The sequence below is a fragment of the Columba livia genome, chromosome 11 (genome assembly GCF_036013475.1).
Source record: "Columba livia isolate bColLiv1 breed racing homer chromosome 11, bColLiv1.pat.W.v2, whole genome shotgun sequence".
NCBI lineage: Eukaryota > Metazoa > Chordata > Aves > Columbiformes > Columbidae > Columba > Columba livia.
This window is the reverse complement of record NC_088612.1, coordinates 16,075,571-16,098,755: the sequence shown is the minus strand read 5'-3', so window position 1 is coordinate 16,098,755 and position 23,185 is coordinate 16,075,571. Positions and strand designations below refer to the sequence as shown.

Below are 23,185 nucleotides of genomic sequence, written 5' to 3'. Positions count from 1 at the left end.
ACCTCTCCACTTTTTGAAGTAGTCTGTACCTGCTCCAGCTAGATGAAGGGAACGGAAAGACTTTCATTCCTGTAATAATTGGATCAGATCTGTAGAAGGCCAATGTAAAGAAAGACTTACGTTTCTCCATAGTGCTGTCTCTCTGTTTGAAATGTATGTTCTGCTCTCCTAGCGTATAAGATACTTGCATTGGTTCTTGCTGTGTGTATTCTGAAACACAGAGCTCCACTGGCAAAAATGCTTGGCCTTGTCTCACTTAACTGCATCTTGATGTGGGTTCCTTCTGTATTCTGTAAAGAGAAATGGGGATTTTCATCTCATCTTTGGGCAAATGCTTAAGAGGAGAGGGTTGATCCTGTGTCCAGATGTGCCTATCATTTTTGTTATCTGTAGAGGCAGTCAAGGTGAAATGCTTAGACTTCTGATTTTAGATGTCTGAAAGCAGGTGACATTCATCTCATTGGAAAATCTAATAGGAAAACCCCTCCTCATCTTAAAAAAATATGTTTTGGTAATAAGCAAAGAAGAAAAGCTTGACACCTTTGTAAGTTCAGTTCCTCCTACTCAAGCCGGTATCAGTGTTTCTTACATTACCAGGGTAAACTCACCTGTATTTTGTTCAGAGGAACTAGAAGAACACTTAGCTCTCATTCTAGAGTGTATGTGCCGAAGGTGTTACATGAAATGACGTTTGTGACAAAAGCAGATTTACACCAGGCGCTTGGCTAAGAATTATATTTTGTACTCCCACTAGGCTACCAAACAGGATCAGACAGTAATGAGTTTTGCAGACTAAACTAGTGTGGAGTCTGCAAGGGAAAACATTTCATTTCCAAAAATGTATTCTCCTTTCCAATTTATCATGTTACCTATTTTAATAATCAGAATATGTGTTTCAGAAAAGAGGGAATATGAATGACAAGAAAGAAGAAATAGCTGCTGCGATGCGTCAGTTCACTAAAATCTCAATGGTTGCTTCAAGTTGGTTCAAAAAGTTTCAATGCTGTGTCTTCCAGAGTCGATAATTCAGAAGATCCTGTGTATGAGAGCTTAGAAGAGTTCCATGTTTTTGTCTTAGCCCATATTTTGAGAAGACCTATTGTTGTAGTAGCAGACACAATGTTACGAGACTCAGGGGGAGAAGGTAAGAGTTTTTCATTAGGAATTTATGCACCTATGGAAATTGAATCACTTGTAAACTATCACAAAGAAAAGAGGCAGCTGTAGCTTATCAGAGTGTTATGGGATAGCTGCAGCTTTTATCTGGGAAAAAACAAATAAAAATAGAAGGGAGGAACAGAATGATAATCCATTTCTATTACATAAAAGTAAAACATACAGGATAATTATGTAAGTCTCACTGAAAATCTGTTTATCTTAGATGTTTACAATTAATGTAATAACCTCTGAATTACAGAACACAATACATTTCTTTCTGGTCTAGGTTAACAAGGTTCTAATTTTACTGTATTATTTTGGTAACCCATAAAACTCTGCCTAAATCAATCTAATCCAACTTTGAAAAATTGAATTTTGAATATGTATATCTTGTCTTTTTGTTTTTACTAACTCCTTTGCAGCCTCTCATTCTAAAGTTTCCAGAATGTTTTATTCAGTTTGCACATGTAGCACAAATATGTTAGATCCCTGTGCGAAGGCAGCTGGAGAGCTGGCTGGGCAGGACTTGGATGAGTAAATTAATCTCTCTCACTTTTTACCATGAACAAATGGAATACTAATCAGTGATAGTATACTACTTAACGAAAGGAGCATGCTTGGGTCATTTAAGGGGGATGTTAAACACCTGGTGAAGTTTACAGAAATTAACTTCCACAGGAAAATGCTGGGTAATTTCAGTTTCCATTCAAAGGGTGAACCACAAGTAATGGTTGTATGATTGCTGTCTGCTCTCACAGACTCCATCACTGTTGCTTCATTTCCCCATAACCTTTCCTAGCCCAAATTATCCTCCCCCACAATTTCTTCTCCTTGACCCAATCTGGTTCTGTCACAATGATCCCAGTGTTTTTCTCACTGCTGGATCAGAATGATCCAGGTACCCCAGTTTGTTGTGTGTACAAAGTACAGGTTTTCAAAAAGACTAATAACTTGGTCAAGTTTGGAGAGACTCATCAAAATGTAGATTTATGCCTCAAAAACAATACCGTTCATTGTCTCAAAGTCTGGACACAGCAGACCTCTTCAAAGAAAAGGTCTCTAGTAGAAATGGCATTGTTTGGGTTTACTTCTTCCCTATGCTCATTTTTGAAATATTTCAGCAATAAGGATTCGTATTTTCACAGCAAAGGAAAAATAATTGGTCAGAAGCAAGTATGTTGGCAGAACTTTTCTGCCTGAATTTCCTGTTTCCCATAATTATGTATATACACTTGTAGAGTCTTTTAAAAGAAAGAGCTTTCCCCTTAGAGATGCAGCATCCCATTCAAACTGTACTTGTAGAATTTTCTTAATCTTTCCTTATCATTATTATATATACATTCATACATATGTGATGTGTGTGATGATGTGTTTATGGACTATAAACATATTTGGAGTATTTCTTATACAAATTTGTTAATGCAAGGCATGAGCAGAGCATGTTACCAAGTGAACCGATATTGTATTTACTGCTGATTATTAGAAAATATTCTCCTGCCTAGCAGTATTACAGGAAGGTGCAAATCTGCATACATATGTGTTAGTTGTCAAGATTTTCTTACAAGACCTTAATATCTTTACTAGTAAACAATTAGATCAAGGAAAACATATGTAGAAGCACAATGTTTTCCTCATTTTTCTTAGTATATTTTCTGACACTTTTATAATGAAACTTTACCTGTTGTTATGACTGTTTTCTGCACTGATTACTACACTTTATGCTGTTCCCTTGGAGCTCTGAAAATGATGCAGCACAATTGATACATACAGTAGAACCAACATTGTCTGTTCTTTGACATAGTTAAGAAAACAAAAATCTCTGTTTTCTTTGCAGCATTTGCACCAATACCATTTGGAGGAATTTATTTGCCACTTGAAGTTCTACCTAACAGATGCCATTGCTCACCTCTTGTGCTAGCCTATGATCAGGCCCATTTCTCTGCTCTTGTTTCCATGGAACAAAAAGATCAACAGAGAGAACAAGGTATGCTATCAACACAGCAGCCCAAGGGTATATGTTGAATACAATGCACAAAGTACTTTCTTCTACCTCTAGGTGTATTTATCAGAAAGAAAACGATATCCACTAAGTTCTGTTGCTGCCTTCTTAGACGCCTGCGTGGTCTAATCACAAGGCTGGGAGCCAGGAACTCTTCAGTCTTAATCCTTGTGCTGTCACTGTCTGTCTTTGCCACTTAAACCTTTTCTGTCAGTTCCATATGTGTAAATAGGTATATTCATAGTTACCTACTGTGCTTCTGGGTTCTTGAAGGCCTTTGTTAATTTGGGTTAGTGAAGTGTTTAGAAGATTAAGTGTGAGCCGGATTACTGCTGAAAACTCATGTAATGGAAAAATCTCTCTCCTAGTGCACTCAATGCGCTTTTCTCATTTAAAAGCATTTAGTTGAAATGTTTTTATCTTATCATCTTGCTGTCTTCTGTTTTACTTCGGAACAGTGACAACAAAACCTGACCAGATATTTCTGTGTCAAGTTTGAGCTTCCTGGATGTGGGATTAGGAGTGACAAAAGCTTCAGGGCTGGATTTGTTCCTGCATCAGTAGCCTAGGAGCTGCCTAAAACTGCCCTTATTTGAGAGACCTATTTGCTTAATAACAGAAGGCTGTGAGATGAACCCCTATCTGTCTGCTCCTTTTGTGGGGAGGGGAAAAGTGTTTTGCCAAAAATTTGGTGAGGCTTTAAAAAAATTCAGTGGAGTGTTGCTGTTAGGTACGAGTCCTCCTGTTTCTGGTTGGTTTGTTTTGTTGTGGTTTTTTGGTTGTTGGGGTTTGTTTGTTTGTTTGGGGGCTTGTTGGTTGGTTGGTTGTTTTTGTTGGGTTGTTTTCTTTTTTCTCATGACACTGCAGAGGTATTTTAAATCCTTTATGCATGCATATACCTGTAAAGTAAACGTGAAATGTGTGCTGGTTATTGAGCGTGAATTTCCTTTAGTCCTCCTTCCTAAACAGTAGTTTAGAGACAACTAAATATCCTTCATTTAATTCCCTAACCCTGTGTGCATTTAATCTGATTTTAGATGTGTTGGCCATTTTCCATGCTTATGAGACAGCCAGTATGCTGCAGCTGCAAAGCAGAGAGAGAGTCATCCATTAAAACAATGCAAAGGAGGAAATAAACTCTTGAACAACAGATTTTGTTGTAGACATCTTCATGCAAGAATTTGACATCCAGTTAAGTCATCCTTCGTGGAAGGAGAGGAGAGGTTTTACATGAGGTTGTGTGAGATGGGAAACACTCTAGAAAGTGGCTTTGGCAAACTTTGTGCTGGTGAAGAGGAGACTGAATCATAAGACAGTAATGGAAAAAAAAAAAAGGTTGATCTATATGTCAGATATTCAATGGGGAAATCTGTCCAATCCAACTATTCAGTGGCATGTAGCTTTTTCAGGGGTTTGTAGGTAGGTGCTTGGCAATAGTTCTGGCCTTTGTGTTATACGGTGGGACATTGCAGCTGCCTTCCAGCCCTCCATTTGTAGAAGAGCAGCCTCCAGGAAAATGCTTTTCACACAGGAACCATTTCCAAAGCAGAACGCTGAGGTATGATGTGAAATACCTTGTGAGAAACAAAAGTCTGCAAAGCAAATTCATACCAGTTTAATGCAGTAATGTGGAATGAATACGACGGAGTTTTGGAGAGCCTTTTAAAGGACACTGTTTCACTGTTGGTGGTTACTGATGCGTTGCAGCCAGGGCTGTGATGTCAGCATTGCTATTAAGTTAGCAGCTCCTGCATGTATGTCTGCGTTACAAATTGTAGACTTGCCTTGTAGAATGTACCTCCATGTCTTTAGTCTTGATCCTTTTTAGGTCTGAGTTCTGTTGCTGGTGAAACAAGACAATTTCTGGAGTAGGCAGAGTCCATTTCTTCTTTCCTAACAATTGGGACCAGAACAGTATCAGTAGACTGACAGTCACCTCATTTATTTCAGGCATGAAATAAATGCCTGCCTTCATACAGTACTTCATTATCACAGGTCTTACAAGAGCCTGTGTGCATAAATAACCTGATTGAATGCGGAGAACTTAACTATCTCTGCCATAATGTTGCAGATAGGATAACTGCCACCCACCAAACCCGTGAAACCAGGTGAAATACAAGGGCTGTTGAATCAAACTAGTATTTGTTTTGTATGATCCATTTTTATGTGTTTTACTACAGGGCCTTGAATACACCGTCTTCAATTCTGTGGAGCAGCAGAGAGAACTGGGCATTAAGTCTGGGATGAAGGGAATGCTTTAGGTTTCAGCTGCCAAGCTGGTTGCTGTTAGAGCCTGCAGCAGTCGAACAGCTAACACAGCATTGCTATTGTTCTTCAGATGCTGTGACAGGAAATAGGTTGGCACAAGGATGCTCCAATAATGCCTGGTTTTTGTACCTTGTCAGCATAGAGATGTTGGCAGCTTTGGCACAGAGAGAGCCACAGTTGTTAAGAGTTACAAAACAATGGCACAGGTACCACAGTATGTGGCCAGATTTTGAACCATCAGAATGTAGCTGAGAGCTTAGAACTACAGCTTCTTAAAAGGAGCATCTCTGATAGCCAGGCTGTTCGTAACTTGCAGTATTCATAGTCTAACCTTGTAACCAGATGTCAAGAGCAGCATCTGAAGCTCTTTGAACTGCCGCATGTACGTACATACATTAAAGCTGCTGAGAAGCTGTCTTGTAGAGGAGACAGAATGTCCTATATTTGTGAAATATGTGTGGTCAAATACATGCTGATTTGAATGCCTGAGTTCTGCTTTGGCATATAGTTGTTCGTCACGTTATTTTGAGCACTGCTATAAATGCATATGAAGAGAGAAAACATACTAACATCCTCTTGTCTGGAGAGGATTTAAAAGCTGTTTTGACATGTCTTCTTTCTACCAGCTGGCAATTCTGATGGTCACCGAAGTCTCTCTTGTTTTGAAATCCACAACATCTGATTAAAAGCCTATAAGTACTATACTTATGGAGATGTTTTGTATGTTTGTTTATGGAAAATAAGGACCATTTCTCAGCTGCCCCTAGGACTGCTTCACTGAACTCAGAGCTTTGCACACTCCCGTGCTTTGGCAGCCAGTCAGCGGTGACGTGCCTGCCCACAATCCCTTGGCAGTGACAAGTGTGAGAGGTGTGGCAGTGGTTTTTGACAGCAATATGTCAGTATCTCTGTCAGCATTTTATTTTACCAGTATTTTCAGAAATAGTTAAAGTGTTCTTCTTTATAAAAGATATATAAAGACACGTGAAGCATGAAGATGAGGGCTGGGAAACACTGTGACTTCACAGCACAGAAGGGAACGTGCCCAGCTGAGAAATGGCATGAAAGTCCTCACTGTGTGTCTTGAAACTGCCATGGACTAAACAGCCGCTGTTCTTTTTGGCGTATCCCATCTGTTGGCATTAGGATTTGTAGACTGTGTTTCAAACAGTGTGGTTTCAGTTAGAGCATCCAAAACCAAGTGTAACCAAACTACCGCACCAAAGCTGCGAACTGTGATGTGGCTGGGTGTCAGGAAGGTACCACAAGCTGTGGGGTTTGCTTTCAAAATGAATGTGATGGATCCTGCTGGCAGGCCTAACATTAAAAAACTTCTCTGTCTAGAACGTGAGGAAATCCTATGAGAAACCCCAGGTATCAAACAGAATTCCCTGAGAGAAGAAATCTCTTGCAGTAAAGAGAGAATTTTAAAACACCATTACTTTAGGAGATACTTTTTGTGTGAAGCTGGTAGTGCTTCATACCAGAATATCCCATAGGAGGAGTACTCATTCAACCTAGAGTGGAAAAATAATAGTTAATAAATTTCTGTGTGAAGATAGAGAAAGTACATGTCATAATGTATAGATCAGTTAAGACAACAGTGACATGCTATAGAAAATCAGCTCTAAGGTTTGTTTTGTTCTTAGATACTAAGATTTTAATAAAATTATTACTAAACATTGTTAATAGGAATATTTTCAGTATCAGTAGAAACAGCCAGCTTTATAAAGGATTCCTTTTATGAAAATGATTATTTATTGAACTACCCAAAACCTAGTTAGTTTCAAGTTGTCCTTAGAAAAGAAACTCAAGTTGACTTTTGGAGCTTTACATCTCAAAGAGACTGATTCACCTTTCTGACAGCTCTTTGGTCCAGGCTTCCCAGTATCACCTGCCTCAGGATGACAGTCCCAGTTCTGTGCCAGGCTGTACCTGTAAGCTCAGCTGCTACCAGACTGAGTTTGACTCTCTGCTACTTTTTCACATTGAGTTTCTTTAAGGAGTTAAATTTTCTTATAATATGAATTTCTGTGCTTGCATCTTACAGCAGTATGTGCAACTCAAGCTGATTAATCTCCAGCTGTTTCATACTACATTTGCAGTTAATACGGAAAAAATATTTCAATAATTACCTATTATAAGCAGTAGGGGGCAACATTTCCATGAAATTTGTAGAGGTTTGACCTTTTAATTTCCAGTCTGCAAAGATGAATATATATATACTTTCTGCAGTTGTTGTCAAACTGTCTGAACCAAATACTGCTTTCACTGTGTTCATCTACAATGCAGATTAAATTTCCTGCATTCTGCTAGGTGGGGAACAATATTTAACCAAAAATGCTGTACCTTTGTTTTGAGAACATGTTTTCTGAACTGCAGAAAAGATCATAAACAGCAAATAAACAAGTGCAATCAGTTTTCAGTAATTCAGTGCCATGATGTTTGGGTGATTTCTCCATTTTTCATTGGTGCTTGGCTTTGCTGGTATGAATACCAGGGCAAAGTCCTCCAGGGTTCTAGTATAGAAAATGAAATTCCTGGATTGGCTGTCAGAGGAGCAGCAGTGACCTCTGCCACGCTGAGGATCCCACCCAGTCCCTCAGTGGCTTTTACTTTTTTTTTCTAATGAAATGGAAGCAAATTGCTGGCTTTAATTAAAGCTGACAGTGTTTGTCTCTTGGTTTCTTGCTGGTGATGAATGACAGGCACTGTGTAAAATCAGAGTGCGGTCCCTGCAAGCTGAGTGTAAAGTAGAGTCATTAAGAAATGTGTCAGAAGGCAGAGCTCTAGCAGGGAGGGGAAATGACAGAAGAGCCAAAACAGCTTGACAGCAATTCTGGGATACACCAGCAGTAATGGTCTTTTCACTGCACTCAAGATGCGCCTCAGATTGACCTCTTAACCCATATATAGGTTGAGCTGTGCTTCTCAATTACATTAATCCACAGTTTGAGTCCCAAATCACTGTAACTGTGTTTTGCTTAGTTTCTTAATGCTGTTAGCAATATTTTTTTTTTCCCTTGATAGTGGAAAACAAAAAGATACTAAAGTGAAGAGACAAAATAATTAACAAGTATGTGCATCTGTGTGAGAGACAGGCAGGAATATTTCAACTTTGTATTGCTTTCTGCTATTCTAATGGCTCTGTCTCCAGGAAATGTTTATCGTGCATTACAAAATGGCCATGATGTTCTCCCAGAGGTGGCCTCTCCTCCAGAGGCAACTATATTTCATTCTAGGAGCAATCTTTGTATTAAATTCTCCTTCTCCTGTTGTACAAACATCAAACTAGGGAAATGGAGCCCAGTATAAACCATTTGTGGTGCTCTGGATGAGACAATTCTGCAGTACGCTCAAAGTCTGCCCTCTTCCTTCAACCAGTTATGCTGCTTTTCACAGCTAAATCATCTTTTTGTTGTTTCTGTTCTCCCCACCCCACCCCTTGTTTCTTCTCTACTTCAGCGGTGATCCCCCTGACTGACTCGGAACACAAGTTACTGCCTTTGCACTTTGCGGTCGATCCTGGGAAAGACTGGGAGTGGGGAAAAGATGACAATGATAACACCAGACTGGCCAAGTAAGACCTTTCTGTAACTTTAGTGTAAGCAGTAAAACGTCTTGAGCCATGCTTGATTGAAGTATTGGGAGAACTGCTAACAGGGAGGGCTTTGTTCGTGTTCTCTGGTTTCACGAGAGAAGACATGAGTGGGTCCCAGCTGACGGTCACTATTCAGGCTGCTCTTACATCTCTCCCTGTTAAGAAGTTTTGTTTTTTCTCTCCGGCTGCTTTTGACTGTTCCCTTCTTTTTTCATCCTTAGTTTGATTCTGTCTCTTGAGGCAAAGCTTAATCTACTACACAGCTATATGAATGTAACGTGGATACGCATACCATCTGAGACACGGGTAAGGTACACTTCCCCCGCGGTCTAAATAAGATGAGAGACAGGAGGCACAGCAGGGTGGTGTGGAGGGTGGGGCTGCCCCAACTGGCCAGCTGCCTGGAAACACCCGAGTGTCCCACCAGCAGATGGTCACTCACAGCTCACTGTCATTGCAAGTGGCCTTACAGATTTTCACAGTATCACAGAATGTCAGGGATTGGAAGGGACCTCAAAAGATCATCTAGTCCAATCCCCCTGCTGGAGCAGGAACGCCTAAGTGAGGTCGCACAGAAACATGTCCAGGCGGGTTTTGAATGTCTCCAGAGAAAGAGACTCCACAACCTCCCTGGGCAGCCTGTTCCAGTGCTCTGTCACCCTCACTGAGAAGAAGTTTTTTCTCAAATTTAAGCGGAACCTCTTGTGTTCCAGCTTGATCCCATTACCCCTTGTCCTATCATTGTTTGCCACCGAGAAGAGCCTGGCTCCATCCTCATGGCACTCACCCTTTATATATTTATAAACATTAATGAGGTCCCCCCTTAGTCTCCTCCAAACTAAAGAGATCCAGCTCCCTCAGCCTTTCTTCAAAAGGGAGGTGCTCCACTCCCTTCATCATCTTCGTTGCCCTACGCTGGACCCTCTCCAGCAGTTCCCTGTCCTTCTTGAACTGAGGGGCCCAGAACTGGACACAATATTCCAGGTGTGGTCTCACCAGGGCAGAGTAGAGGGGAAGGAGGACCTCTCTGACCTACTAACCACCCCCCTTCTAATACACCCCAGGATGCCATTGGCCTTCCTGGCCACAAGGGCACAGTGCTGGCTCATGCTCCTGATGTCCACCAGGACCCCCAGGTCCCTTTCCCCTACACTGCTCTCTAATATGTTATTTCCCAACCTATACTGGAACCTGGGGTTGTTCCTGCCCAGATGCAGGACTCTACACTTTCCCTTGTTAAATTTCATTAGGTTATTCCCCGCCCAATTCTCCAGCCTGTATGTAATTTTTCTAGTTATTTGTTTTAATAGCACAGTTGCTTGCATATTTTTGCAACTTGTACTCCATTCTGAAACATATTTTCTAGCTTAATCTTTCTGTTACTTATTTCAGTAGTCTGTGTAGTTCAGAAAAACCTTAATATAGACCTCTCTTCGCCATTGTTTTCTCAGAACTTTGGCTTGCTCTCCTAATGGTCACCAATCCCCGTTCCTTTCTGAGAACACATTTGCACCTCTGGAGAGCTCCCAGTTTGGAGTGGCTGACAGAAGGACACACTGGTGCTGAACTGGAGCCCCGATACTTTCAGAAAGCTATTTTAGAACCACACCCAGCTGGCACTTAGCTACAAATTTCTCTGCAACACACTTGGCCCATGAGCATGGTCAGGTCACTGTAGCAATCATCTCCCTTGGCCAGCGGGGGGTAACAGCTCTGCTCCCGATGGGGTGGTGCACGCTCAGGGATTCCAGACAGAGGGAGGATATTTAAGTAGCCCGGGACAAGAAGCAGGCATACATTTCTATACTGGAAGTATATACATCTCCATCGGTTTTTGCCTTTTTTTTTTTTTCATTATGGTTAGTTAAATGTTTCATATTTATCTCTAACAGATTTTAGATTCATGGTACCTGAAAGCAATACTAAGTTTTGCAGAAGTAAATGAACAGAGTCACATTTTAAAGTATCCTAGGATCCTCGCTATTGCGTTTTCAAGACATGTGTTTTATCACCTTACCTAAAATATAAATTGGAACTCTGAATTCTGACACCAGTTTTATCTGCCTTGTATTTCCAATAAGAATTAATACATCTCATTGTATTCCTCAATCTCCTTGCTTAAGTTTAATGTTTAATATTTCAGGCAAGATGTTTAACTCTGGTGCACTGTGCTTCTGATTTTCAGGCACAAGAGACCTGAAGAAATCAATTTAAATAAGCTGGGTTTTGAACAGAATGAATTTTGAAATATTGCTATGTACAGGTTTGGGTGGTGCACCCCCTCACAGCTTTCAGCAGAGCCTCATTTCCCTTCCCTCACAATATTCAGGTTCTTTCCGTGCTCCTGTCTCCCCCAGCCGAGGGGCAGCCTGTCCTGCAGGTGCTCCCTGCGGAGCAGCTGATCCCTGGCTCCGGTCAGGCCCTCAGCTGCTCAGCACCAGCAAGGCTCTTGTGCTGCAGCCGTCCCCTCGGCAGGAGCACTAACCTGCATCTCTCCACTATTCAGAACCTGATTTTCACAGAACCTCCGAATGACTGACCTCTGTTCTACAATTGTGTTTGAAATGAGCCAAAAGCTACTGTAGGCACAGGCAAGATGCGTAGTCAGCCCAGCCAAATAAGCTTTATTTGGTGAAGAAAACAGTCTAAATTGTCAGTGCACAGATTGAAAAGTACATTTTAACTTGATGTCAAAATCTATATTGGATTTGGCGTTTCTTTTTTTTTGCACCAAGTCTCTGTATGCAAGTGATTTTGCTGTATCTAATTATAATTACTTTTCCATAGCAGGCCCCTTTGGCTCAACCAGAATCCCCTACAGCTTCAGCCGGGGAAGACGTTCAGTCTCTGGCTGACTCAATGGACTCGGACCGAGATTCCATCTGTAGTAATTCCAATGGCAATAATGGCAAAAGCAGTAAAGAGAAAGAAAAGGACAAACAGAGGAAAGAGAAAGACAAAAACAGGACGGATTCAGTAGCCAATAAAATAGGAAGCCTCAGTAAAACCCTGGGAATTAAACTGAAAAAGAATATGGGTGGTCTTGGAGGCCTGGTGCATGGCAAAATGAGCAGAGCCAATTCAGGGAATGGAAAAAATGGTGATGCTGTAGAGAAAGTCAAAGAGAAGAAGTCTAAGTCTCGAAAAGGAAGCAAAGAGGAATCTGGACAGTCTGCGAGCACTTCCCCATCTGAAAAGACCACTCCATCTCCGACTGACAGAGCTAGCAACTCGCCCACAGAAAAGATGAACACTAAATCCTTCTCTGACAAGCAGTCTGACCCATGGAAGTACAGCACTGACGTGAAACTCAGCCTAAATATTTTGAGAGCTGCCATGCAGGGTGAACGGAAGTTTATTTTTGCTGGCCTTCTTTTGACCAGTCACAGGCATCAGTTCCACGAGGAGATGATAGGCTATTACCTGACCAGTGCACAGGAGCGTTTCAATGCAGAACAGGAACAGAAGAGAAAGGATGCTGAGAAAAAGGCTGCACTGAATGGGTCATCTAGTAGGAAACTGGAGCCGGAAGCATATTCAAAAGAAAAACCAGAAACATCTCCTCAGGATAGGGCATCACCCGTCTTGCCTCAAAGCCATACAACTCAACTGGTTTTAAAATTTAAAGATCGCACTAGTCCCACTCCTGGGTCATTTTCTTCACCTAGTAATGGTGCTAAGAAAAGTGGACCCATTCCGGTATCTGCCCACTATAGCCATACGCCACCCGTTCAAAGGCAAAGTGTCATCCATTTGCATGATGTCAACTCCAAGCCATCGAGCTTCCAAGATGATACCTACAAGCCAGTGGTTGGCACCTTAAAGACCTGTGCCACCTATCCCCAACAAAACCGATCCCTGTCTTCTCAGAGTTACAGCCCAGCCCGGATATCCGGTATCCGCACAGTGAACACGGTGGAATCGCTCAGCTATGCCATGCCTACGGAACACAAGTCTCAGACATACACAAATGGCTTCAATACTGGCGATATTAGAGACTGCTTAGAATATGCTGATGAGGATGCTCCTCAGACCTGGTTGAACAATGATAAAAATCAAGGCAGAAGCACAGTTTGCCCAATATATTCTATCCAGCAGAACCGCTGTAAGAAGGAGAACTGTTCCTTTTATGGTCGTCCTGAGACCGAAAATTACTGTTCATACTGCTACAAAGAGGAGTTAAAGCGCAGGGAGAGAGAAAGCAAGGGACACAGGCATTGAGGGTTCTTCCGTGACTAAGTTTTACCGTTTTCTTACTTACAAAGTAAACAGTGTTGAATTGCAGTAAAAGGAATCCTTGAAAAACAGAATAAAGGATTGATTAGTAAATAGTGTCTAGCTTTTCGCTTTTCCGGGGCAATGAGGAAATAACAGGATTAATTTATCATAAAAAAAATATTATTTTCCATTTTGTCAGTGTCTTTTTTACATATACTGGTAAGCTGAAGGATTGTTTACTCCTTTGTCAGTGCTGTGTATATGTTTGGTCAAAAATTTACTAATGGTGCCTGAATTTACACTGACATCACTCAGGTAGTAGAATGACAGGGGAAAGTCCTAATACCGGAGGTGTGGTGTTGTGGTAGGGTAGTATCTGCCTTGCAGACGTTGGAAATTCTATAGCTATTATGAGAGTATTTTTTCCTTTGGTAAAACCTAAATTTTTCATAGCCTTTTTTTTCAGGAGGGTAGTGATTTTGCATACTGCACATTTTTAACATGGCAGCATATTGCGTTACTGTTGATGTTTGTGCTCGCTTTACTCTGAAATTCAATGATTCTGGGAAAATGGGAGTGAAAGGTCTGAATTCATGAGGGCTGTAGCTCTTCCTAATTTTAAGTTCTTTTCAGTTATTTCTACACTTCCATACAAAAGTAGATTTGAGCCACTTTTATTTGTACTGAAATTTGAAACAGGTTTTATAAAAAATACATTATGACTTGCAAGACTTCACGTCATTAAAAACTCCCACATAGTTTTGGGCACCTGAATTTCAGTAGTATTTTCATTGCTATTAAAACTAAGAGAAATGTTAAAATCAAATGAAAATATAAAAATTGTATTTGATTTGGAAAATTTGATGACCAGGTAGGAAATTTAGCTGAATGAACTGCTTGTCAAAACAAATGTATTGCATCAATGGATTCCCTTAGCCATTGCATGAATTTAATCAGTGTTTATTTCTTCCTTTCTCAGCATTACGGAGTGATAGTTATTGCACACATAACTACTTCTCAGCCTTTCTTGAAGAGTGTTGGCGCCACCTATTTTTGAGTCTTCTTCTAGAGTTATATACCCAAGATGCCTATAAAATACCTCTAGTATGAAAGGCAACTCCTAGCACAGATTTGCACAAGTCTGGTAGCCAAGTATTTACATAAGGATTTGCAATACTTTTGAAAATAGAACTTTGCTCATAGAAACATTTCTGTAAAGCCGACACCACAAATACTGCTAAAGTAGGGGGATGACATTAGGAAGTTTTCTTGTATTTAGTACTTGCTGGTTTAGCGCCCCCACACCATCAAATGGCATGATGTAGTAAGATCAGATCTTTAGTGTTGTTACACTTATAAGCAATTACTCATTTCCTGTCTGCCTGTCTTATTCTTTTTAAAGAAGCTTATTTTCCACAAATAGGTGTAGTCCTGCCTTCGAGACTGCTTACTCTGTCACCTAAAGGTGCAGAACATGAGTTCTGCCTTACTCATTATGGAATAGCACTTTCCTGGCCTATACAGGAAAGATCCTTTGCTAAAGGCCTTTATTCTGATTTCTTTCTGCTGTACCCCAATTTTTACTCCTGACATGGGTGGCACCATTTCACTTGTGTACAGTTAATCCTGGTTAGCCTTGAAACCAAGCATAAAATAGTCTGAGAAACAAGATACACAAAGTTCCGCTGACATGGACTGGCTTTCAGGAAAAGCACATAAGCTTTTGTTCATGTCCCACAGAAATTTGCGGAACTGAGCACATATTTAAAATGGACCATATGTTTAGGTTTTCTGCTGAATGGGAGGTTTAAAGAATGGTTTCAGAATAAGTCCATTAGCCACTCCTAACAAGTTCCAGTCTTTGCTGTGTTAGCTGTTCCATGACGCCAGACCTGTACATCATATTTCTTGCCATATCCTGAGCATACAGAGAATGCTACTGAATTTGCATTCCTTGATAAAAGGGAGGTGTTGGTATGCAGAACAAGAGGCTAAAACTCCATGTGACGTCTGTCCTTGAGGTAAGCACGTTCTAGAGCCCATGTCTATGGTGGTGTGCGCGGGGAAGCCTTGTCCTTTTTGGGTTAACTCGTGTCATTACCTGCAAGTTCTCATTGCTAAAGAAATCTGTGATTGCAAATTATGCTAAAACATGCCAGGTCATGTTAAAACAAATCAAATGTCAGACTTGATTGTATTTGTTGCTGAGACTGAGAAAACTGACAGGATAAAACTTCATTAAAAAAAAAAAGAAATACTGAAGAATTCATAGAGCGTTAGAGTAGCAGTTGTATTTGATACTCTGACAGTTGCTTCTATGTAAAGTTGTGCTTAAGAAATATTACATTAGCAGTAAACTACACCATCCCATGTATTAAAATCAGTTGTATACTTTATGAATGAGGAAAAGAGTTATGGCGCATATGTAAAAATACGCAATTACCACAAGAATTTGCTGCTTTCCATTTTTCAAATCAGTTGTTTCTATAGTACATTTTTAAGATCTACTGCTCACAGAAAAAAAAAAAGAGGTTTACAGCTGGTCAATATTTAGATAAATTACTCTGCTCTAAATCATTGAATAGGGTGTACCTCTATGTTAGATTATTTCCAAATGTTAATTGGTTTTCTGAATAATAATATGCTTTTCTCTGTAGGATACCAAACTTCAGTGTTCAGTCACTCAGATATTTCTACAAATATTTGCCACTACTGGATTGTTCATTTTAAAGTATCTGTTACATGAAATACTGACAGAACAGTTTTTAGTTGTGCCCATTTCCTAAGAATCCTTCTCTTGGTACATCTTTGAATAATTTCCTTAATATTGCGGTTTTGTTCTAGAACTCTCTTCAAATATCCCATTATTCTGTTGTCTGTTAACATTTGATATTGAAAAGAAGTTGCAGGCCCACAATGCCATTTGCCGCTTAAAATCTACCCATCTTTTCCTAGTAGTTGTCCTTTGCTCTGGCTAAGTAATAGCGTGATTTGTGGCAGTTGTCTCAAGGGGATGCCATAGTTGGTATTAAATAGTCCAAACATGCAGAAACAGTGCCTGCTCCTGAAGAAGTGATTGTCTCATTAAAAGAGGAGTCCAACTGTAAGGGGGAATTTTCTACCAATTTTTTTTTTGAGAGAATTCCAACTGCTCATGAGTTGCATTCACCAGCACTGGAAGAAATTGTCATTCCTTAGCTAGGTGTGAGAGGGAATAATTTTCAAATGTATTTTTCTGTTAGCTAACTGGCTACGCTTTGACTGCTCTTCTGTTTGTATTTCCTTGCCTTGAAAGCACATGTAGCCCGCAGGCTACAAGTTTTCTGTGCCAGATCAGGTGGAGAGGGCTCGCTGCCTTCCAGGGCTTCTTAGTTATCACTTAGTCCCAGCTGTACAGAAAGCAGTTTGGAGAACCATGTTAATTTCTCCTGTTAGCTCAAGTAGCTGCAACAGACATGCATTTTTATGCATTTGATATGTGCTTTTTTCCCCCTCTCTTCTTGATAATGATTCAATTATTATCACTGTTGTCCAGATTTCAAAAGTACAGACTAAATCCTGGGTAGGCTACACCTCCCCAGAACAGATCCAAAATCACCAAGAGATATTTATGGTGGAGGAAAATGTTGGGGTTTTTGGTTTTGTTTTTATTTGTTTTTGTTTGATTTTTGTTTGTTTGTTTTTTTAATGTGTGAATGTGCAATTTTTCTAATTTAAAAAAGGCTTAAACCTAATATGCAACTTTTTTTTACCTAGTCCATAAACTCTGATACAACGGTCTGTTCATAACAGACAACACTTGTAATACATGTGGGTTTTAGCCACACTTTATATTAAAGTTCCATCTGAAATGCTTTATAAACAGTTAATAAACAACTGCTACACTTTAGAAGTATTTTTGGAGATGTGGGTATCAGTTGTGGCATATGTCAAACAAGCAGCTCATTCAGAAGGAGGTGGTGTAGATTATCAAAAGTAACTTCAGATATTTGGGCTTTTAAAGCAATTGCTTAACCTTTAGTTATTATGGTCCATTAAGCTTTAAAAATGCAATGGAAATATAGTGTGTGACCCAGCTTTCTTTAGCAATTAATCCCTTCTTCCTGAGTCAAAGGTGACATGAAAGACATCAGGAAAAGAAAGATGCTGTGCTTGGAAAGTTTCGTGTTGCTCATTTCTTAAGTCTAAATAGATTAAGTGAAGTCTTCAGAGTCATCTTTCCTAAAATGGCAAAACTCATTATGTGAGCAGTATTACCTGATAGAGGAAGCATTGTGAAGGGACGCTGAATGTGGATTTGCACACCGTTTGACTGCAGATCAACGCAGTCTGCCAAGGCAATATCAGTCCTTGTACTTATAGGCATATTCAGGGTAATCTACTTCTTGTGTGATAAATGTGTAGATATCAAAAATGCACAGCACAGATCTGACAAAATACTGCCCTCTAATGCTCTGATTCTGCAAACAGTTACACTGGTGCTTAACTTCACCAATATTAATAGTCTCTGACATCAAGAGACTGCTTGTTTTCAGAAACTTAAGAAACACCATAAAAGTTTGTGGGATCAAGGCCTGAGCCTTTACCAGTGTTTGTTCCCCTGGGGCTGCCTGACGTTACTCTTCCAAAGAGAGAATCGATGACAATTTTGTCTGAGGAGCAGAGCAAAGCCTTAGGCCTCTTTGGGCACAATCTGCCATCCTCTGGAATCTGTGGATGCAATCCTGTCAGTAGTGGGGCCTTAAATCAGGTGCTTCATGGACACACAAAATACTTGCAAGCTGGACGTGAAAGTGAAGTAGGAGCTAGTAAGGGAGTGAGGTCTTCATAACGCTGAAAATGGTTTGCACAGGTGAAAACCCGTAAGTTAATAGAAACCACAATAATCTCAAACATGGGTCCAGAGAAGCAAAATAACAACACTGATGCTGGTTGTAGATGGCTTTTCAGTTTAGTGTATTTTAGTCTCTGTCAGTGTATTTGAAGACTATTTGTTTTAGGGTATGGCAGCTTACGCAGAGGATCACCAAACAGTATATATAGTATAGAATTTAAATTATTTCAGTAACAGACACTAGTATCTATTTTAATTTGAACGTTAACTTCCAGTGTATATGACTAAAAGTGCTATATTGTTAAAAATGAGAGGAAAACAACACAAAGGTGTTTGTAAGTATGTTCTGTTTGTAGACTTAAGGCTGTATTATGTTGGAATTTTACAAGCCAAGTTTAAATTGTAATATAGAAATTATTTTTATATTATTTTCAAAATATGCTACAGAGCAATATTTTGCACCTTTATTATAAACAGGGTCATTGTTTTCATAGGTTACCTTCAGAAATGCTGGTAGAAATGAACCATGAAAAGAACGCTTTGTAAATGTCCATGTTGTTTCTAACTGCTCTGTCTGTTGTGCACATCTATATCTAATGTGAGATGAATATACAATTTTTTTTTAATTGAAAAGCTTTAATTTTTTCTTTATATCTTTTGGTACAACACTATCCCTACCAATAGCCACTTTTATAAGCAGCTTCTGAAAACAACATTCATCTGGAAAGTTTTCTTACCAAATGAAACATTTCTGCACAGATCTTGATTGACTTGGGACATTCATAATATACTCTGAATCCATGGGAGCAGGATTACTTTGCATTTTTTAAAAGCAGAATCAGAATAGTTTCAAAATTAAAATCAAGAATGAATAACCAGTGCAATCATTTAGCATCTGTGGGAAGAAAATCATTCTAGATCATAGAAATATCATCCTCTAATTGGCAGATACATTGTGTCTTAATATTTTTATCAAATGTGTCAGCTTCTTGCAGATTAAAGTGTTCAGATTTTATTTCTTCATACTGTGCGTATCAATTACTGATGAATTGTGCAAAAAAGACTCTGCACACTAATGCATATGTTAAGTTAGGAGTCAGTGTAGCTTTTAAAATTCCATAACATTTGTGGTTTGGTTTGCTTGTTTAAGAATTACCATTAAGGTATGTACTGCAACCAAAATTGCCAGATCTGGATGCTTAATGTTAAGATTCTGCATCTAGGTTTCTCCTAATAAACAGACTGGTTTTACGATGTACTGAGCATCAATTTCTGGGGGAGGAAAAGCTCGCTCTTGGTTTCAGAAAATCAAGTGAGCATTAGTCCAGCACATATTGAGGCCTTTTTGTTATTAGTCTGTGCTTCTTTTCAGTCAATGGAATTTACTTTTTCTCTTTAGTGATTTTCCATGTGTGAACAAATATTTGGGCTTATTCATAAACTGATTGCTTGAATATGGAGAGACTTGCCTTGTCCCAAAACACCATATAATTGTCCATTTAACTGTTACATTCTTAATGGGGCTAGTGTATTCCACTGATTTTGGGGAGGATATAAGACCTTTTTTTCTTGGTTATCATGAACACTCTTGTTTTGTTTGTTTGTGGGTTTAGTTTCTTCTCAAGTGAATAAGCTGCTCTGCTTGCTGTTTTATCTCCCATTACCTGAATGCATGTACTGTACTAAGAGAATTGAAATGGCTGATGCACATTTGCACTTTGGAACACGCGATATGGGTAAAAGCCACCATGTTCCAAACAGCCTTAAAATGATGACTCTCTGGGGACTGAGAGTCACTTAACTGGATGCAGCCTCTGTCCCACTTCCTCATTTAACCACGACGGGAAACCACTCCAGCCTGCTGTCGCCTCTGTAACTGTATGCATATTCATGTGAATAACCCGTAATCTTAAAAGAAATCTTTCTTTAAAAAGTTGTAATTCTTTGATAGTTGTGAGCGTGTCAGGAAACCTTAGTCAAAAGAGGAGATGGGGTAAAAACAGAGAGACAAGGGTAGCTAGCGGAGTAACCATGGCACCAAAAGACTCAAAAGAGGTAAAATACTTACCAAAAACTATTTCCTGTCAAGACTGGAAGTTTTGTAGATCTTCCTGTATTCTGGGAAAACAGAAATGTAGTTTTGCTATTCATCTCTGTACCTAATGTAGTCTGTTTATTGCAGAGGTGCACCGCTGGTGCACTGCTATTGGGGAAGAGGGGAGAGAAGTTTTCTTCTTAAAGCAAATTCTACTCTAGTGACAGAATCATCTGTGATTGCAAAACTGTAATCCAATGTTAGAACTAAACAGTGCCTAACTTCTGTGTGTGAGTTGTGTATGTCAGTTTCATTTTGCCCCTTTCAAATTATGTTAAAAAAAAAAAAGGGGGGGGGGGGAGTTTAAAGAACAAGCTTGTATAATAGTGACCCAGTTGTTCATTTGTTCACATGTGAAATCAATATAAACATGAAAACAGTTACATTGGAGTTGCACTTTCCCTCTCAGGCAAGCTGAGAGGTAAAAGCCACCTTTAGAGGTAGATGCCATGTAACTGCTTTGCCACAGAATAAACTTAGAACTCCTTGGCGCAGAAACTTTGCCTGATGAAGCCTGGCTATGTCTGGAGCCTGAGAGCCATGGCCAGCCTTGCCAGAACAGATCAAGTCTGGTCATTCTTGCCTTTGAAACAGACACAGCTTGTCCTGGCCTGTGGTGTCAGAACAGTATCTTTGCAGTAAAGATGAAGTGGAGCATTGCCTTGTTGTCATTTGCCTACAGGCTTAAGTAACACAAAGCCTCTTCCCCATGCTTTTGGTTAAAACATGCAGGAGATACAGCACCAAAACGTGCCATCTCAGGCTCAGAGAATACCCTGCGTCTCCTTATAAAGTGCTTGCAATCAGGTATGAATTGAAACAGCCATGTGGGCGTGATAAAAGCGCTCTCGTGTCTCAACCTTGCAAATTGTGTGCACTTACGTTTTAATACTAACAGAAATTAAGCAATGATTTTATTGTTTATGTGCTCAAGATTCTGCATACTGTAAATAAGGTCTTTGTATAATGCACATAGTTTGTGTACAATACAAAAACTGCTTTTCCCTTGGATCTGCTCAGAGAGCTTTGCATGCACATGATACCAATCTCTGTTCATTCACCAGAAGCCAAGGAGAACAAATGGGATTTAAGCCTAGATTAAATCATGAATGGGATTAGCCACATAGACTAAGCAGTGAGGAGTTCCCACCCATAGTATTCCAGGCCGGCTTTGGCAGTGATCTATCCTGTTGATCTACATTAGGTTTCTGCTCTGTCCTGGGGAGGAGCAATTACTTCTGTGTCTTTTCCAAGTCCATTGCTCTTGCCCTGCTTACTCATCGTTGCATTTGCAATGTGCCACTTGTATCATGATTCAGGTATGAAGCAGTTTTTCAAATCTGCATAGAGCTCATGTTTTCTTATCGGAATCTGTCTAGAGCTTTATTTTGCATTCCATTTTAAGGCATAAAATACTGTTCTAAACTTTTCATAATGCCTTGAAGTTGACTGTTGTGTGGCTGAAAGACTTTGTTCTCCTTGGAAGACCTTGTTCTTCTTCATTGATTCTTGTGACAAACGTTTTTGTATGGAAAAAGTTGAATGAAACATTGAAAATATCAATGCTGTTTACATATTTCTGCCATTCAGCATAGTTTATCTTTTTTGTTACATGACTCTGTGTTGTTAAAGCCCAATGCCTGTCAGATACAGGCAAATCTTGAAGGACAGTCTGAATTATTATACACAAAAGACGTATGTAGCTAATTTATTTTAATTTTACTGTTGCATAATATGCCCTTCCCAAACTGTTTGTACATCTTTTTTTGCTATTGCTAACACTTTTTCTTGCATCTTCTACTTCTTTAGACAAATTCTAAAGCTCTTTGTCCTTAAAGCCTGTGGTAGATGTTCCCATAAAGAAGACTGGCTTTCTCTGTTGAGGTTCCGTGTGGAGTGGCTTGTCTCCCGAAACAAGAATTAACACAGGTGTCACACCCGTAGTTTATAGAAGTTCATTTACTCATTAACTGAAGATGTCTGTTCAATTATAACCAAAGCTAATTATAGAAACTTTAAAAAATCAGGACAGGTGATGTGATTGTGTCTAATAACCTGGCAAACTCGGCATTTTTAAACCCATAGAAATGTACAATAAATGTCCATATTTCAAAGGAAGATAGTAGTTGCCTGTCAAGGGGGCTCAAGTAAATGTTAATAAGGAATAAAGCAAATCTCACTCAATTTTGTTGGCTAAGAATTCAACTTCTTGGTAGTAATACCATCCTTCTCATTTTTCAGAGTCTGAGTTTGAGTTTCTTGGCTTCTATAAATTCATACTATTTTAGCAAAATTGATTTAGGATTTCAATAAACAATATAACAGATATACCAGACATTTATTTAAAGCTGAAGTGACTTTCCCAGTTTCTTTGTGTTTGACCATTTTCATGCAAAACTTTTATCCAGTATGAAAGTAGTGAATTTATCTTTTACCATTTCCTTCCCCTATTCATAATTTAAAGATGCGATTGGCTGCAGTCGCTCTTGTCTGCAAACAAAACTGTTGATCATTTTTAAGCTGACTGCCATATCATGTTTAAATCCATTGTTCAAAAGGAACAGAAGCATTAATTAACATTAAAGGATAATGAATATTTTTTTGTTGTGAAAAGTGTGAGTTCTTGAGAACCTTTTCTACATGCAGTTTTCATTCAAATTCAATTTAAATGTCATTTTTAATCTGATCCATACTTTGACAAAGATGATGTGTAAGAGCTGTTTTTAGCAGTTGGATTGTTACTTTGTAAAGTATTAAAGCACTAAACCAATTTTTGCAATAGGTAGTAAAACTTGCTTTTGTTTTGAAAAACTTCCAGTTATAACTGTCGCACTTTTTATAGCAGAACTGTATTTAATTTCTTTCTTTTAGGAAAGATTACTCAAAGTAACTGATAGCTCTGTAATCTGTGTGAATTCGCTTCTCCTTTATTTGAAACTGAGAGAAGCTATAATGCCTATTCAATAAAATCAACTTATTTCTAAAGTAGCTGTTTGCTTGAATTCTTGTTTG

General features: G+C 39.3%; 1 protein-coding gene across 22 annotated transcripts in view; it reads left to right on the top strand.

Moving 5' to 3' along the window:
* Window positions 1–23,161, top strand: part of OTUD7A (OTU deubiquitinase 7A) — a 169,855-nt gene extending 146,694 nt beyond the window's left edge. For 15 of the 22 annotated variants that reach the window (XM_021299275.2, XM_065076069.1, XM_065076064.1 and 12 more), the window contains 5 exons: window positions 1,017–1,144; window positions 2,993–3,142; window positions 8,891–9,005; window positions 9,248–9,332; window positions 11,814–23,161. In XM_021299275.2, the coding sequence (XP_021154950.1) occupies window positions 1,017–1,144; window positions 2,993–3,142; window positions 8,891–9,005; window positions 9,248–9,332; window positions 11,814–13,247 (1,912 nt within the window). In that variant the 3' untranslated portion in view covers window positions 13,248–23,161. Of the gene's footprint in view, window positions 1–1,016; window positions 1,145–2,992; window positions 3,143–4,194; window positions 6,130–8,890; window positions 9,006–9,247; window positions 9,333–11,813 lie in introns of those variants that run through there. The other 7 variants (XM_065076073.1, XM_065076078.1, XM_065076077.1 and 4 more) reach the window with 2 other exon arrangements.
* The last annotated feature ends 24 nt before the right edge of the window (window positions 23,162–23,185 follow it).